The sequence below is a fragment of the Dasypus novemcinctus genome, chromosome 3 (assembly GCF_030445035.2).
Source record: "Dasypus novemcinctus isolate mDasNov1 chromosome 3, mDasNov1.1.hap2, whole genome shotgun sequence".
NCBI lineage: Eukaryota > Metazoa > Chordata > Mammalia > Cingulata > Dasypodidae > Dasypus > Dasypus novemcinctus.
In genome coordinates, this window is record NC_080675.1 from 110,608,485 (window position 1) to 110,627,542 (window position 19,058).

Sequence of the window (19,058 nt, forward strand, 5' to 3'; positions counted from 1 at the left end):
CAAATTATGGACTGTAGGAATAGTTATATATCAATATTTTCCCATCAATTGCAAAAATAAAAAAGAAATATACTAAGTGAAGGAAACCAGACCCAAAGCACTACATAATGTTTGGGTCCTTCTATACAAAATGTACATATAAATAAATTTAAAGAGACAGAATTAGATAGCTGTTATGTATGGCAGGGGAAGGACAGTGGGGTTGAGGGGTGATTGCTAGGGGGTTGGGAGATTTTCTCTTTGGAGAAATGAAAATACTCTAATAGTAACTGCAGTGATGGATGCACAACTCTATGATTATATCAAAATCCATACATCAGATGGATTGTATAGTTTATGAGTACGTTTCAATAAAATTGCCTTTTAAAAAAAAAAGAATCTGGAGGTCATATTTTCGTTCAAATAAATTTAAGAAGAAAAAGGCAGGACTGAGTAGATGGGAAAGATGATACTTTCTATACATTATTTTTATTACTACTACATATACTACATATACTTAAACTAGAGATGACTAGTAAACCATCTACTCCAGAATTTATCCTACTTTAACGTGCACAAAAATCACCTGGAAGGGGGGTAAGGGCATCTTATCAAAATCATTCAAAAATTAGATCAGGGGTGGGGCCTGAGACTGCATGTCTCACAAGCTCCATTTATCTGGTCTACAGCAGTTGTTTACTTTTACCTAATTTGAATGAAATACTGTAACCAGAAGTTCTCAATAACTGATAATTTGATAAGTGCATTGAAGTTAAAGATGAAAAGTCTCACACAAGCCATTGTTCATTTTACACTACTAAACAAAATGATCAAGAAAATATTGTATAAGTCAATGGCAAAAATGGTCAACAGAAAATACTTACATGGAAAGTCTACCTCAAGAAGAAATGGATTGATGAAAATCAATTGAAAGTAACTTGGAAAGATAAATTCATCAAATATAAACTTCCTTCAATATAAACTTTCATATAAAAAAAGAAAGTAAGACTGGAAATTTCTAATATGGCAGCTGTCTGTTTTTGGGTCAAATAAACTTTGAGGGGCTCACTTTGACCACTTCAGGAAGATGGAGATACTAAGCGTACCCAAGACACTGTTAGTAGTACTGGAAAATTAATGCAACAAATAATAACCAGGAAGCCTGACAGCACACACTGAGAGAAACAGAAATCCCCCAAGGCAATGATGTGTTAAGGATTTCCCTAAGAACAAGCCAAAATACTTTTTTTAATCAATTTTATTGACACATATTAATAAAGCATAAATCCATCCAAAGTATACAATCAATGGTATTTGGTGTAATCACACATTTGTGCATTCATCACTTCAGTCATTTTTAGAGCACTTTCATTATTCCAATTGTTGGAGAAAAACGATGCTCACTGGGATGTGGAGACTGATGACGGCAAGCAGAAAGTTTATTGGGAAGCTCTCCCAACAAAGGGGATCTGAAGAATAGACTTCAGCCTGCCCCTGGAGGGTGATGGACATGACTTTATACAGTACATCAATAGGCAGGGAAACTGAGTACAGCCTGGGGTCAAATGGCTAGGGGGTAGTAGGCTAGAAAGTAGGTTATTCTTGGAATGCAGGAGGGGTTGGTGGTGCCTGGACCTGGAGGGGGTGAAGGCCCTTATTTGCTCCACTTTGCTCATTCTTGGGAGGGGATGGGCTGCCTCCAAGCCCATAGGCTATAGAGGTTATGGCTGGAGGCTGCCTTTCTTCAATTTGTCATGGGGGAACTGAGTCACGGTCTTATGACCTGTTAATCATTGCAAACATTATAAGGGGGAACCTCTAACACCCAATAATAATAACAGTAAACAAAAAACAAACAAAACTCATCACCTCTCAATCTCTCTATGCTTCCCCTGTCATACATGTACATAGCTGCTATTCTTTTTCCTTCTCTCTAGTATATTTCAAAATACTTTTTTAATGACAAAAAAATACCCAGCTAATAGTGTCACTGTCTCTAAACTCTCCCTGCTCTACTGCAAACCAATTAGATCTCTATTAAACTGAAAAAACTTTCTCAAAACAATCTGCTGTCTTTGAACTGCTCTGGTCGTATGACTAATGATATATACCAACATATACCCCTTTCAAACCACTGCAAAATTCTTCCAAAGTCAATCTACCTCCAAACAGGCGTCATTGAGCAAATTTCAATCAAGTAGACCTATTACTGATGGGTGGAATTTCAATATGAAGTATATTCAGACTGCACAGTAATAGTTATTGGTAGAATTCGTTCTGTAAGATTACCCCAACAGAATAACATAATTAGCTTTATTTCACCTAAACTGAAATCCGTATTTCTTAAGTATGCGTGAATTGTTTTCACTAGCATTATTTTGATACCTGAATACTCCATTTCAGGGACAGATTCCGGTGGGTCTGGACAGGGCCTCGGACATAGGTATAAAATGAGTTAGCAAGCAATAAAACCTCCCAGATGATCTCTGATGCTCACTCTCATTAGTAATAATGCTCTGTGGTTTGGAACAGTGCTTTTCAAACTTCATGGTGTGCACAAAACACAGGCGGTTCTTATTAAAATATAGATTCTGATGCAGTAGGTCTGGAGTGGGCCCTGGCTCTACATTTCTAATGAGCACCCAGTGGCCAGAGAGGAGGGCTATTTATTGATTCACACTCTGAACAGCATGGGTTTACAACATGGGATGGAAACTCCAATGTCCCCAGAGGGCCAAGGCCATGAAGTGGAGAGGGCCAGGTGGGGACTGTGTCTCCTGGAGGGCAAACACCCCATCTGAAGGGAGTGTCTGCTACTCCTGGTATGTCAGAAAAGTCAGAAAGCCAGGGTTTAATGGGAAATCTCCTGATATAAAGTTAAATACCATGTAAGCCAACCAGATTCAGTCACTATGCTAATCCTTGTATGTGGCTTTTTCTCATTTGATCCTTATTACAACCCTATATTATTAGTTGTCACCTTATTCTATAGGTAAGGAAACTGACTTGTGGAGAGAAAGATTAAAAACCTTGCCTAACGTCACTCAGCTACTAGTAAAAGAGCAAGGATCTAGTTCAAGGGTTCACAGGGGTTCACAAGAAGGGGTCTGTGAGCTTGAAATTCAAAAAAACATTATTCTTGTGGGGACATGTTGCTGATGGTGTGATGTATTTACGAAATAATACACAGTATAGTGTGGACTTAGTAAGGAGTCCATGGCAAAGGGGTCTGTGGAGTAAAAAAGGGTTAAGAACCCATGCTCTAAATCTAGGTCTAGTGACCCAGAGCCCATGCTCTTCCCCACTAGGCCACATCATGTTGGCAAGTGACCCAGCCATCCTTATGCTAGTCCAGTGTCCAGCTGCAATCATGCTACTTACCTGGACTATATTAGTTTTTTCCTTCAGGTAACTAATTTACTCTTTGGTCTTATGTCTTTGGTTTCAATTTAGAGTAACCAACCATCCCAGTTTGCCAGGGACTAAGGATTTCCCAGGACTCAGGACATTCAGTGCTAAAACTGAAATGGTCCTGAGCAAGAAAGGGGCATTCTTTGTAATGGTTTTGCATGGACAGGTCTCCACAAGTGAGGCCTGAGTTTTTCCACCCCTGCCAGTAACTAAGTTTATTTTGGAGACAACACATTAGGAAGCTCATTTGCCTGCATGTTCAAGTCCCTTTTCCATTTCTCCACATTTCCTCAGCAATAAAGGTAACTTCCTTGATCTCCATTTGTCAAACTCCATCTCTCAGTTGGTTTTGATCTTGGGTGGGAAAAAGAGAAGTACTATTTATTGAGTTCCTAAAATCTCAACACTTGGCGAGCATACCACTGAATATACTGGGTCTTTTATTCAGAAAAGAAACCTACATATCAATAATATTTTGCTATTAAAAAGAGACAAAGATAATGTCTTTTTGAGAAGAAGGCAGCATATATGTGACACCTAAACACAAAGCAACTCCTTATTACAGTGATATATTTAAGGGGTTTTTTGCTCAGAAAACTGAAAAAGCATTTGGTTTTGGTGCCCACTTTTGTAGAAAGCATATATTTACTGTACAATTTAGTGTTCTAGAATATTATTTATTAGCAAGTTATTTTTACAACTATAAATGCTAAGGTTAGTAAAACAAGGAGAAAAAACCCATCTTCAGATATGCTAGCATGCTTGGAAATGATCATGTAGGACATATTAAGGGTTCATTACACAATCAGCTGAAAATAAAACATTGTTGCTGTATACATAGCTATACCATCTTAATCTTCTATACCTGCAGGGGTTAATTGTTACAATCACTGTGCTAGTTAGGCTAATGTGTCAACTCGGCCAGGTAATTGTGCTCAGTTGTTTGGTCAAGCAAGCACTGGGCTAACAGTAATACAAAGATATTTATGGGCGTTAGTCATCAGTGAGTTTACTATATAGATGGCTGATTACATCTGTGATCAATCAGGGAGACTGTCATCAGCAATGAGTGACATTTTATCCAATCGGTTGAATGCCTTAAAAGGGGAAGTGATTTCAGCATTCAGAGAGAACTTCCCAGCTCATCTGTGGGCAGCCAATGTCTCCCAGAAACTCATCAAGCACCTTCACAGGACTTTCATTGGAGCCCCTGGTTTGCAGTGTGCCTGCGGAACCTGGACTTGTGCATCCCCACGGTCATGTGAGAGAATCTTATAGAATCTCATACTATTTACAAATATCTTCTGTTGATTCTGTTCCCTAGAGAACCCTGACTAATACAATCATGGATTAGGGTTATCTGGTGTGATTAGAGCCATGTCCTATGACATTAGAGGTAGACCTCAATAACTTCTTTCCATATGTTTCACTATCACATGAAGTTCTGGCTCATTCCATCTTGTCATGTTCTACCCAGCTTCAGATATACATCAGTGTGACTCAAGTTCACATGGAAATAAAGTCATATCCCAGCAAACTACTGTTATAAAAGCCCCCACCTGACTCCATGGGAGTGAGACTCCATGTACAACAAATCATTTCATCCTATGTGGTAGGCTTGAAACAACCTACAAAGAGGAAATTCATAACTTTCCCTTTAGTAAAAACCCTTTGTCCAAAAGAAAGAAAAACATACTACAAATTTAGAGTAAAGCAAAGTTTTTAGAGTTTAGTTATTAAATAAAGCTCCTAGGTCAGGGGGTAGCAGACCACACCCATCCAGTTGAACTGCATGCTGTATGTGAATGCTGCTGCTGTATAAAAACTTAATAACGTGTAGAATTTCATTAAAAAAAGAAAAAAATTCCACGTGTTTTTCAGAACATGAAGCTTACATAATTCTTAAGCAACACCACCTGCTTTCATTCATAATATGAAGACTAAATGGGAACCACATTTTCAGTATATTATTCCAAAACTGGATATAAATTTAAATCCTTTCATTTAGTAAATAGCTACTTGGTTCAACAGAGCATGTTGGGCATCGTGGAAGATTACAATAAATTGGAAGACAGGACCTCTGTCCTCAAAAGGGTGACACAAATTTAAGGAAGAGAAAGTGTGTGTATAAAACAATGTGTGACAATGTGTGCAAAATGATCCTACAGGGGACCAATATGCTTAGGCATCCAGAGAAGAAATGGTATTTCTAGCTGAGAGGACGAGGGAAGGTTACATGCAGATGGGATGATCTTTCCCTGTTCTTAAAAGGTTGAGGTTAGAATTCAACTACCAAAGATGGAAGTCTGAACATTCCTGGGGAAGAAAAGGACCTGAGCAATGGCAGGGGCACAAGAAATCACTGGAAATCTTGAGACCAGACTAGCTATAACCTGAATAACTTTTAGGGGACTAGAGATTGATTCAGAAGAAAGCTTCAGGTCAGATTGTGAGGCCTTGAACAGCAAGCAAAAGAATTTAGATTTCATTCAATAGGCAGTAAAAAGTCATAGGAGTGTAGATATCAAAGCTCTACTTGAAGGAAACTAGCTTAGTGGTGGTGGACAATGATAGAAAGAGGGAGACGCTGGAGGCAGGGAGGTCTGGTAGTAGGGATCTTGCATTGGTCCAGTTCAGTCAGTAAGAAGAGAAAGGAGGTGATGGGCTTGGGAGATGCTGCAAGAGTAGAACAAACAATACTTGAAGACTGGAAGTGGGAAGCAGGAGAGAGGGAAGAGTCAATGATGACTCAGGTTTTGAGCTATGTGACCAAGGAAACAGAAGTAATAAAGTCAAGAGGAAAATCTGAAAGGAAAAGATGAGGATATCACTTTGAGGTCATATCCAGATGGAGTTTTCTGGCAGGCAATTGGAAATATGGGACTGAGGAGTTAGTTTAGAATTAATAGATTATTGATTTTATAGGTATTAGACCATTAGATAGATATAGAAATAGTAGACAGTATATTTAAGAGTAATCTACATGAGAGGTAAAAGTTAAAGCTATGTGAATACAGATCTGATGTAGATGAATAAATGAATATTTGTTTATGTAAAAAGCTGCCAATAGTATTTGTATCTCCCGTGGTAAGATGCAGCATTGGATCATGACAAAATACCTGAGCTTGTAAGAGTGGCCTAGGACAAGGAAATTCACATGCAGAAACTAATATAATCACAATGATACATGGCACTTTAGAAATTCATGCCTTGGAACCAATTGTCATCACTGAAGTTTAGAAATTGAAATATTAAGCAATTTATCCAAATCATCTGCCTCCATTTAAACTAATTTCTTTTCCTCTTAAATCAACATTGTTTTCTGGATGAAAGAATAATTATCATCAAGACTAATACACTTCATAATAGTACTAATCTCAAACTGATCTCACAAGAATATTGGTAAACAGAGTCTTCATGTTTTACATGCTTTTCATGCAACCACCTTCTGACTTAGAAATATACTTCTTTATTGTAAATTACCTTAGCCTATAATACCTTTATACTGAATGCTTAGTAGGAACACAGATTCTCCAAGTCTCACCTGTTTTGGGTTTCACTGGAGAGCAGAGTTCCAGATGCTGGTCTTCTGATGAAAGGTCCACATTGATACCATACAGTGGATCATCCAAGAAAGAGGGCCTTTTCAGTCTCCCAATGCCAAGAGTTTTTGACATAAAATAATCTTTTTTGTCACTAATATTCTCATCACTGGGAAATTGGAGGCAATTCATATTCTCTACTTCGACAACAAGAGCTTCTGACATGTAGTGCCCAGTTAAGGCTTTGGTGAGATAATAGCCTCGAGGTGTTTCACATTCTGTATTCACAAGAATATTTCCATCTTCTATCTCATTTTGTTTGACCTTTGTTTCTGCCCCATTCAGTAACTTGGAGAGGACTGATCTGGAAAGCTGCAGGAACTCAGGTGTTTCATCATCCATGTCTTTGTTTTCTTTTTCTGAAGAAAGTCTAATCATGGATTTTTGTTTGAAAATGCATTCATCCAGAAGAGACTTTAACTGTTCCTCAGAGAGAACTGATGTTGAATCTAACTGATGAGACAAACCAAAAGTTTTCATAGTCAACTGATTCAATAAATGCATTCATTTTTAGTAAGCTTCCAATAATACAATGTAAGTGGAAATGCCAAGAAACTCCTTATACAAAACACCCAAAAAGTAAAATATTCATTTATTTCCCAAAATAAATGTATTTATTCTGAATAGCAGGAGAAATGCGTAATAGTCCTAATGAATTTAGAATCAAATGTGGACACTAAAACCCAAAGAAAAGTACCATAATACTAATGGAAATGGATTGTTGTACCCAATTAACAATCAGAACCCTCTCTACCTATTGAAGAAAAATAACTTGAGCTGAAACAGACATATTAGGAAAGCACCCCTTTTTTTTTTTTTTTTGCTTTAAACTTCCCCTTTTATTTATTTATTTTTTCTCAAGAGGTACCGGGGATTGAACCCAGGACCTCATACACAGGAAGCAGGTGCTCAACCACAGTACAATCACTCCCCACACCTTTGTTTCGAAGTCTTGGAACACTGAACAGGTAGGCAGGCAACCAACTCTTTGAAAAAGAGCCAAGATTCATGCCATATTCTCCGAAAAAGTGCTTCTCTGCCCCCAACTATTCTTCAGTGTGAACTGCACCACTACCTAATTTCCTAACTGGGAAAAACATCTCAGACAGACAGGGCAGTTCTACATGTACTCTCTGGGAATTTACCACTCCTATGTCTGTCCACATCCTTCAGCAGACAATACTGCTAAAAATAAAAAAGGAAGGACGGAGGGGGCGTGCATCCTGAATTATGTTGTTGCTCCAAAGCTACAGGTCTAAGTAGGGGCCAGGGGCATTCCAGGAGCAGTGTATTTGGGAGGAGGGTTTGAGCATACATATTTAATCCCTGTTTATGAAGGTTACCAGAGCTGGATGATTCTCAAAGTCAGTATCTTAAGGATTTTTTTTTTAATGTACCAGGGGTCAGGGATTGAACCCAGGACCTCGTTTGTGGGAGCCAGCACTCAACCACTGAGCCACATTAGCTTCCCTACGTTGACTTTTTCATTTGTTTTGCATGTTGTTTGTTTTTTTGTTTTTAGGAGACACGGGGAACTGAACCCAAGACCTCCCAATAGCTTGAGCCACATTCACTCCCCTACGTTAAGAATTTAAAAAAATTTTTTTCTTCCAGTGGTGGTCTCAGGAGATAAATTTAAAATATCAAACCAAAGTACAGGGCTATGCTCTACATGAATTTAAATAAACAACATTTCATTTGAGTTGCAAAATGTCACTTGAGTTGCAACAATCACAAAAAGAGCGGGACTAAAATATATTGAAATACACACACACACACACACATCAACTCCCCTAACTAAGGAATAGCATATCCCTGATTTACATAGTAAGTTATCTAAGAAAACACCCATCCTCACTTCCAGACGAATAAATTATCAAGAAACCAGAAGTCTCCATAAGAAAACGATATCCTGAATAATATCCACCTTAACTTCTACTTCAGCAAAGTAAAGTAATGCCATTGGCCTACTCTAAAGTTACACAGTCAGAAATAACTAAATATTGTGTACACATAAAGTACTGGGTTGACAGATTCTCAGTTATTAAAACTAGTACAGTTAACTCTACATTATTGTGTAATGCTTCTAAGGCAGCTAATAAAAAATAGTGGATAGCAGCCACTTCACACCCATCAGAATGGCTGCTATTAAAAAAAGAAAACAGAAAATAAGTGTTGGAAAGGAGGTGGAAAAACAAGAACACTCATTCATTGGTGGTGACTATGTAAAACGGTGCAGCCACTGTGAAAAGTTTGGTGATTCCTCAGAAAGCTAAGTATAGAATTCCCATATCACCCTGCAATCTCACCACCAGGTATACCCAAAGGAATTAAAAACAGGAACTTGAACAGGTATTTACATACCTATGTTCATAGTGGCATTATTCACAATTACTAAAAGGTAGAAGCAACCCAAGTGTCCATTGACAGATGAATGGATAAATAAAAGGTGGTATATACATAAAATGGAATATTATTCAGTCATGAAAAGGAAAGAAGTTCTGATACATGTGACAACATGGATGAAATCTGACAACATCATGTTGAATTAAATGAGCCAGACACAAAAGGACAAATATAATATAGGTCACTGATTTGAAAAATTAGAATAAACAAAGTCATAAAGTCAGAATCTAGAATACGGGTTATAGGGGACAGGGTGGGGATAGGGAACGGGAAATTAAGTCTTAAAAAGTACTAGGCTGGGGAGTGGATGTAGCTCAGTGGTTGAACACCTGCTTCCTATGTACGAGGTCCTGAGTTCAATCCCCAGTATCTCTAAAAAAAAAAAAAAATGTACAGGTTTCCCATTTGGAATGATGGAAATGTTTTGGCAATGGATGGTAGTGATGATAGCACAACACTGTGACAAAATTCACAGCACTGAAATATATAAACACATACATATATGAATGTGATTAAAAGAGGAAAGAGTAGCTTGTATATATAATAACAGAATAATATTTTTTTTTAATCCATGGAACTATACTGCATAGACAGTGAACCCTAAGTTAAACCATGGCCCCCAGATAAGAGTACAATTACAAAAATGTGCAATAGGGAAAGCAGATGTGTTTCAAGCAATTGGGCTCCTGTCTACCATATAGGAGGTCCAGGGTTCAATGCCCAGGGCCTCCTGGTGAAGACAAGCTGGCCCGTGTGGCAAGCTGGCCCACACACAGTGCTGGCCTGCTCAGAGTACTGTCCTGTGCAGGAGTGCTGCCCCATACAGAGAACTGGTGCGTGAAGATAAAGCAACAAAAAGAGACACTGAAGAGAGACAATGAGACGCAGCAGATTAGGGAGCTGAAGTGGCACAAGAGAATGATTGCCTCTCTCCCACTCCAGAAGGTCCTAGAATTGGTTCCCAGAGCCAGCTAATGAGAATACAAGCAGACACAGAAGAACACACAGCAAATGGACACAGAGAGCAGGCAGCAGTGGGGGAAGGGGAGAATAAGATAAATAAATCTTTAAAAAAAAAGGTAAAGGACTAATTCTTTAAAAAAAAAAATGCAATAATCAATTTTAACAAATGTTCCACACCAAAGCAAGACATTAATAAATAGGGTAGTATATGGGAATCCTATATTTTTTACATGTTCATTTTATAAACCCACAACTTCACTATTAAAAAAAAATAGTAGATAATTAAGTTTGTATCATGCTTGTAAGTTATATCATGTGCTTTAAAATTGTATTTAACTTCCCTATATTAAAAGTAATTTTCATAGTGACAAACGCCAATATGAATCTAAGAATAATAGGAAATTTCTGGGAATATATTCTTAATAATTATCTGGGACTCAAAATTCAGGTAATTCACCCTAAGGTTAATATACCTGTCAACAAACTAGAGTTGAATTATACATTAGCAAGTCATACACTTAATCACTAGACAGTTTAAATATTCAGATGTAATACTTTAACATTAAGTTGCTGAAATACCAAGCATCCATTATTAGTAGCATTTTCTATAAACTAGAAAATAGAAGTGGTTCTATATGGTGTTAGGAATTTAAAATACTCTTTCAAAATTTGCTTATATAAAATTACTTATAATGAGTAGACAATTCTCTAGGATTTAGGAAAAACCCACTGAGCTCCACCACCCTCACCAAACATCCTCACCAAAACCTTATCATTATGAAATTTCCATATACTATAAACAAACTGAAGACCCTAAAACCAAAAGCTTCTAAAGAAAAAGCAGATCACACTCAAATAACCTGGAATCAAAGTCCTCTCAAGAGCAGTACTAGGCGGCGGACTTGGCCCAGTGGTTAGGGCGTCCGTCTACCACATGGGAGGTCCGTGGTTCAAACCCCGGGCCTCCTTGACCCGTGTGCAGCTGGCCCATGTGCAGTGCTGATGCACGCAAGGAGTGCCCTGCCACGCAGGGGTGTCCCCCACGTAGGGGAGCCCCACGTCCAAGGAGTGTGCCCCATAAGGAGAGCCGCCCAGCATGAAAGAAAAAGCAGCCTGCCCAGAAATGGCACCACACACACAGAGAGCTGACACAACAAGATGACACAACAAAAAGAAACACAGATTCCCGTGCCGCTGATGCCGCTGATGACAACAGAAGCGGACAAAGACAACGCAGCAAATAGACACAGAGAACAGACAACCGGGGTAGGGGGCGGGGAAGGGAAGAGAAATAAATAAATAAATAAAAAAGAGCAGTACTAGACTGAAAGACAATGGAGAAATACCTACAAAAATTCTGAGTGGAAATTAGTTTCAAACCATAAATCATGTGTAAAGGTAGGATACAGAAATAGTCATGCATGCAAAAACTCAAAAAATGCCCATTCCATACACCATTTCTTTGGAAGCTGTTCGGGATTGTGTTCCACCAAAACAAGGGAGTAAACAAAGAAAACAGAAGTGAAGGTATCCAGAAAATGGAGAATCCAATCCAAGACGTAACAAAACAAAGTCCCAGAATAAGTCTTAGCCTAGAAAGAAATCAGTCCAGACTAGAGCAAGAAGATAAAGGATTCTGAAAGGGAGGTCTTGGGGAAAGGGGATGGGGAGGGGGGACTATTAGAGTATCTCATATGCTTAACCATTTCCAAATGTAATATTTATAGTATAGATGCTTGGCAATTCTGATGATGCACTTGTCTAGATACACAGAAAATGAAGCAAAAGGAAAATAATACTATTTTTAACCCTAGAGCAAACAAAAAGTTGTAAAAGAAAGGATACCAATAAGATACTACATGCTTCTGCTGTGAATAATATTTACACCATCATCATAATATAAATACTGATGATTGAGGTAACCAAAAATTGTGATTAACTATTTTGGGGAAATGGGAAGAGAGGGAAAGGGTGTTTGATGCAATGAAGCTAAATCCTTACCCATCATCACAGAAAGTCAATATATAATGTCTAAAACTGATCATTTAAGAAAGCAAATTATTAAGAAACAATATAGAGATAAACAGTTGGGAAAAACATCTAAAAGAATTAAGTGTTTGACTCAGGAACATAAAACTACAGGGTGAAGAGGCATGGAGCAAGGAGTTTCCATTTTTGTTAAAATATTTTAATTCAACTTCTTTAACTAGTTTTTCATTCCAATGGTAAAATTAAGATGAACTTAAAACAAAATATAATTTAAATATATTCAAAATTCTTTAAATAAAAATTAATTTAAAAATCTTAAAAATCTGAAATTTACAATAAAATCCTAGGCGATTCTAATGTATCACATTAGAAGCAGATGCAGGTTCCATGGAGCCTGAAACTTACATAATTTTGGAATATGGAAAAGGGACTTCTTTAGGAAAAAGAATACAAAATTACAAATACAAAATCAGGTACAAAAGTGATTTTTTTTTTTTTGGTTGAGAAAGACCACAATAAATTACTGGAGGCTTGTAGATTCAAGTGCATCTCTAAGGTCTCATTAGGTTATTTACCAGAAATGCTCATGTAGATCGGCTCTGACTGCAAGCTGGCTTCCTCTCCCCACTTATATGAGGGGCCCTGATGCTTCACTGGCTTCATAGTAAATCTGCTTCTGAGTACTCAGATGAAATATGACATGTTTTACGCTGTGTGCAAACAGAAATAAACTGAACTACAATCGCCTTGATCCTCTTGGTTGAAGGAGCCTGATAGGAAAGAAAACACAGAAAACCAGATCTTGAACTTCAGCCCAAGCTTTGCCTCCTTGCGCATATCCCCTAAGTTCTCAGGAGCCTTTCTCCTCCATTTGTAAAATGAGGACTTGAAGAAGATAATCTCTAAATTACCTTCTAGATCTAAAATTGTTTTTTATGAACAATTAAAAACAAATATAATAATAACTACAAATGAAAATAAAAAAAACTGTCCTAGTAACATTAATATTAAGGCTGGGTAGACTTATAAAAACAAAACAATAACAAAAAGAGAGCTTTTACTTCTTTAACTTCTTCAGATGTTCACAATACCAATCCTGGTCTCTGGCAGCATTACTGAAATTCTTTAGTTTTCAAAACAAAAAATTAAAATTGAATTAAAAAGATTTAAAAAGCTAAAAGAAATAAAATTCTCTGGTCTCAAAATAATAAAAGTAAAAGTAAATCAAATAGATTAAGCCCTCATTAAATGAAATTAATTATAATATTTCTGGGTGGCAATACAGATCAGAAATTTCAACAAGACAAAAATCACCAGCATAGTTTTACCGTGAGGGAGGAAACCAATTCAGAGGAGTCTACGGACCATTTAAGACATTGTTTCAGGATAGGCACTTGATTTGAACCTTTCTGTTGCCACCAACCCCAACCCTAGCCTTCCTACCACCACCACCACAGCCACCTCTAAATTCTAAATCCCCTAAGGTTATTGACTTCAGCACCTTGCCCACGGTAGAAGCTCAGTAAATGACTAGTGCAAGAATCAAATAAGTTAAGGATGCTAAAAGTATTGTGTGAACTACTAAGTAGTACATTAATGTATAATTTACAAAATTTGAACTGGACTTTACTAAAGCTCTATCACAAAAACCCCTAACTAACCTTGACAGATAAGGGACCATAACCTTACATATACTTCATGAAAACTGTTCTTGAAACTCCTGAGCTAATGAGCTTTATAACTGAACCTCTCCCTGTGCAAGCACAATCAAGTAACTATCTGATGAAGTATTCACCTCAAAGTATTCGTTTTTCACACCAGTTCTAACTTTCCAGCATTTTATAAGCAAGTTATTCTTCAGAATATTCCTATTCTTCATAAAATTCAGCATAGTGCAGCCCAGTCTTCATTTTTCCAGAACAGAGCCCTATTTTTTTTCTCTCCTTATATGAAAACCCCTCACTTCCTGTCTTCATTTTATTAGCAGTTTATGGATTTTCTTGTTTCAGCCAATACTTACATTCCATAGTAAAAGAATGAAAAGAATATAACACACATATGTTGTCAGTTCTCATGCATCTTGCTCATCTTGCTGGCTAATCAAGTGATATTTTAGAGAATCATAACAACTAACACTTATCAAGCACCAATTCTTGGCCACACACTATTCTACCCACATTGCATGTATAAATTCCTTTCATCTTTGCAACCAATAATAAGTAATATTATTATTCCCATTTTACAGATGAATAAAACTGAGGTACCAAGAAATTAAGTAACCTGTCAAAGTTCATATAGCTAGTATGTGGTGAACCTTTGGATGAATCCAGGTAGTCTGGCTCCAGAACCATTGCACCTTACCACCAGGATACATTGCCTCTCCCTCTATTTGAGTTCCCTCTCTACCATTCTCCAAGTATCCTTTCCCCAACTGATGCTCATTTTCTGTCTATTCTTTAAGATATAAAAACTCTTCCTGCGAGAGTATTTTCTCTTAACTTTGGACTTTATTACCTAGACTCAGTGCTTTATGAAAACTTATAAAGCATCCTCTCAAAGCATCCCTTTCAAAAAAAGACAGCCACAGCTCATAGCTTCAGCCCCAGCATGCCCACTGCTTACACTACTCCACCCAGATAAATGCCAGTTTGGTTTGGGAGCTAAATCTGATGAAGAGTGCAAACTGTTGGAGTTGGAAAACATACTGTGGATGACCTCCTTCCCATTCCTGCATTCCCTCTATACTACATATCCAGAGTTTCCCCAGCCATAAAAATATCTCCAGTTATTTGAGCAATGGATTTCTTGACAAGGCAATAGGCATTATGTCTCTAGTACAGATAATCAGAAAGTACACCACCATAACCAGCAAAGGCAATCATCCTTGGTGAAAATTTATTCAGCAATGAGTTCCCAAAGACCTACCCTATAAATCCAATACCATTATCACAAATGAGAAAGGGTGGAAAGCTAGAATATCCTAAATAATTAACAATGAGAGTATGGATGTAAATAGCTGTTGATAACATCAAGTTCTACTGCAAAACAAGCAACTAGAAAGTATTCTACCCTTTGCTTAATTGCTATGATATAAGTTTACAACTCTCTGTTATAACCACTGCTGGCAACACCTAAGTTGTAGCTTAATTTAGTCAAGGTTTTTTGGGAATAAGGAACATAAACCCTTATTTAAAAAAAAAAAAAGAAAAAAAAAGCTGGTGATGATGGTGAGGGTTGCTGTAGGATCTAATAGGTCATCTCACAGATAACAAAAAGCAAGAAATAAAAGGTAGCTAGGCCTTTGAGGGCTTAGAGATGGGAAATCAGCAGGAATCAAAGTCATGCACTCCATCCCTCACTTTCTGAGTACTGGGATCTCTTAACTCACTGCTCATCCAATACAGTCTCCTCTCTGCAAACTGCTTTCTCGGCTTATTTATAGTTTCTGCTCTCATAACCTCAGTTTGCCTTGTGTATCATGAACTGACTCAGGCCCTCATCAACATAACCCTAAGAATCTAGCAGCCACCACTAACTGACTGTGGTCTCTATGTACTTTACCTCAAATTTTCAAGGAAGAAAATCATTGACCAGACAGTCAAATGTCTACTTGACAACTGGATTGACTACTCCAATGTAAAGTGTCCACCACTGGTCCAACTGCCTGGGGTGAGGGCCAAGTGATATAAACATGGCAACCCACGCCCATGCTTTCGGGGGGGCTGTGAGTAAGGGACATTTCCCAAAGAAGAAGGCATGAGAAGCACAGGGACCCCAAAATAAATGGTTCATAAAGTTAAACTATAATTGCTATGAATAAATAGCCATCAGAAGAGACCTTAAACTCAGGAGTTACCACTTAATGGAGTTTGTTTGGTTTTTTTTTTAAGATTTATTTATTTATTCATTTCTCTCCTCTTCCCCCTCCCCCGCCCCAGTTGTCTGTTCTCTGTGTCTATTTGCTGCGTGTTCTTTTTGTCCACTTCTGTTGTTGTCAGCGGCACAGGAATCTGTGTTTCTTTTCGTTGTGTCATCTTGTTGTGTCAGCTCTCCGCGTGTGCGGCACCATTCCTGGACAGGCTGCACTTTCTTTCGCGCTGGGCGGCTCTCCTTACGGGGCGTACTCCTTGCGTGTGGGGCTCCCCTACACGGGGGACACCCCTGCGTGGCAGGGCACTCCTTGCGTGCATCAGCACTGTGCATGGGCCAGTTCCACACGGGTCAAGGAGGCCCAGGGTTTGAACCGCGGACCTCCCATGTGGTAGACGGATGCCCTAACCACTGGGCCAAGTCCGCCGCCACTTAATGGAGTTTTATAGTCAACTAAAGGATTAGCAATCATGGGGTATCCAAACTTCACCAATTTCACTAAATCTGAATACTCAGTGAATGAAAGTAGAACTGCTTGGTCAGCAAATTCTCACTTGTGGATGGAATAATTAAGGTGTCCCAGTTGAATTATGATACAGCATTATGTGGTCAATATGCTCCCAATAGGTTCATATCATTTTATCTTCTTCACTGTTTTAGATAAAACAGAGCCAGAAATCATGGGGGTAAAATGACTAGTGTCTTCTGTCAATGACGCTAAGCATCAGTAGAAGGAATGGGTTTATTCTTCCTTCCGCTCATAGTTCTTTTACTCTCTAGTTTATTCTTCTGTCCCCTCTCTACCCCAATTATACAAAGGCAAGTCTGGCAGGTACATTGCCCTTAGGAAGCCACACCAGAAGCAAAGGGTCCTTGGGGCCAGGGCAGATCTGGCATAATTATTAACCAGAATAATCAGATGCCATCTGATCAGAAGGGCATCTGAACTCTAGTCAAAAGGGAAGCAAGGTCATTGCCAGAGGAACTAAGTGTACAAAATATCAAGATGGAGGGTTGAGGCAGGGCTGAAAACAGGAAAGTGAGTCAGGCCCCAGGTCAGACAGAAGGGAGGATCTTTGGTAGAATAAAGCAGTGTGTGAAGAAGGTCAAGGCAAGCAGCTCTGAAGTGAGGGCGTGAATGCTGTGGAGTGTTGGGAGCCTGCTTTGATGTGGGTCCTGGCACGTCAGTGTGACTGTGCAGAACTGGACACCACCCTTGCCCAGGCCTCCTATCTTCCCTGAGCAGCTGGGCAAGGCAGGGCCTGGAAGAGTTTGCTGATGGGTTTGCCAGTTAAAATGTTGCTCGGCCCCTGAGAAGTCTGTGAAGGTTCTTCTCCTCTGGCCCAGGTGTCAGAACTGGTCTCTGTGGCATCAGGAATTCAGGCTTTATGTTTCTAATAGCCAGAATAGGAGAAGCAGGAAAATAGAGGGGTGCCAACAGGATGCCAGTACGTATAGTAAAGATGGGCATGGATGGGAGGAGCTAGAAGCAGAAGGAGGTGGGGGCCTCAATTCCTACCATTTGAAAAGGGGCCAAGGCCTCGCTTTTAGTTGGTGGCAGAGCCAGAGAGTGTGTTAAGGTGGGAGGACACTAGACAGACTTTCCTACTTTGATTTCAAGAAGGATGAAGTAAAATAGAATTATTGTGGCTAAAAGATTTAAAACGGAGTTGGGAGGTCATTCTGGAGATTACTCATTGGCAAACCTCAGCCAAATACCACAAACTGCCAAGTATGCAAAGTCTCCAGCAACAATGTTCCTCAAAACTCCAAGGACCTTCGGACACCGAAAAACAAACTACAAGATAAAGAAGAATTCAGTTAACTACCTAACCTGAAGGACAAGTAGAGTATTCAAAATATCAAACAATCACAAACCATTTGCCTAAACTTTTTCTTTAAAAACCTTTGCCTGGAAAGGCCAAGATGTGATTTGAGTTGCTACCTGAATCTGTGCTCTCAGAATTGCAATTCCAAGACCCCAAATAAATGCCTTTGTTGCCTTGCAGCTTAGTTTGTTACTTCTCAGTTGAAAAGACTGATTGGTCAAAGGAGGCCTCATTTGGGCTCCAGCTCTGAGGATGGAGGGAGCCTGGCACCCTTGCTCCACATATTTCCAGCAAAGCAAAACTTGGCCAGGAGGTTGCTGGAGATAAGGTGTGCACATTTGCATAAACAGTCCAGAAAGGGGTTCCACTGAGAGCAGTTCTCATGGTCATGGAGGGCAGGAAATGTATCCAGGCTCTAATGTCACTTTTAGAGCAACTAATTCCTTCCCCTGTACAAGATGGCTGTTGATTGGGTAGTTACTGTCTTGAGAAATATTTGCATGTGTGAAGCTCTTCCCACTCTCAGTTTGAAGATGTTTATTTTTAGTATGTGGAGATAAGCAGGATCAAGGAAGGCCACCCTGAGGCCAAAAGTCAAGAAGGCCATTAGCTATTTAAATACCTAGGGTCCAGAACAAGCCTCATCCTTTGTAGGAGGTGAGGTGGGAAATAAGTCAGATAAATTCTCAGTGTAATCTAAGCCTAAGGAATCTCTGCATGCCCATGGGGGTGGCTGCCTCTCTAGAACTTGAAATACTTTGTTTGACATCAGCTAAACTTCCCAATCCAAGAGCATGTAACCTCTGAAGTTACCAGGTCAGCCTGGAGGTGGCAGTGCTGAGGCTCATTCAAGGCAGGTCAGGGGAGTGCATCAACAAGTGTTAAGGAAAACAAATGATTACCACTCATACCCAGTCAAGAGCGCATGGAGCAGGAAGCGGAGTCGGCTCAATGGATAGAGTGTCCACCTACCACATGGGAGGTCCACGGTCCAAACCCAGGACCTCCT

The 19,058-nt window shown here is 39.0% G+C and overlaps 1 protein-coding gene across 2 annotated transcripts in view; it reads right to left on the minus strand.

Moving 5' to 3' along the window:
- The window catches only part of FSIP1 (fibrous sheath interacting protein 1), a 254,123-nt gene that overhangs the window by 4,195 nt on the left and 230,870 nt on the right, over positions 1 to 19,058 (minus strand). For both annotated transcript variants that reach the window (XM_058293896.2, XM_071214103.1), the window contains one exon: positions 6,935 to 7,445. In XM_058293896.2, coding sequence (XP_058149879.1) covers positions 6,935 to 7,445 — 511 coding nt within the window. The remainder of the gene's footprint in view (positions 1 to 6,934; positions 7,446 to 19,058) is intronic.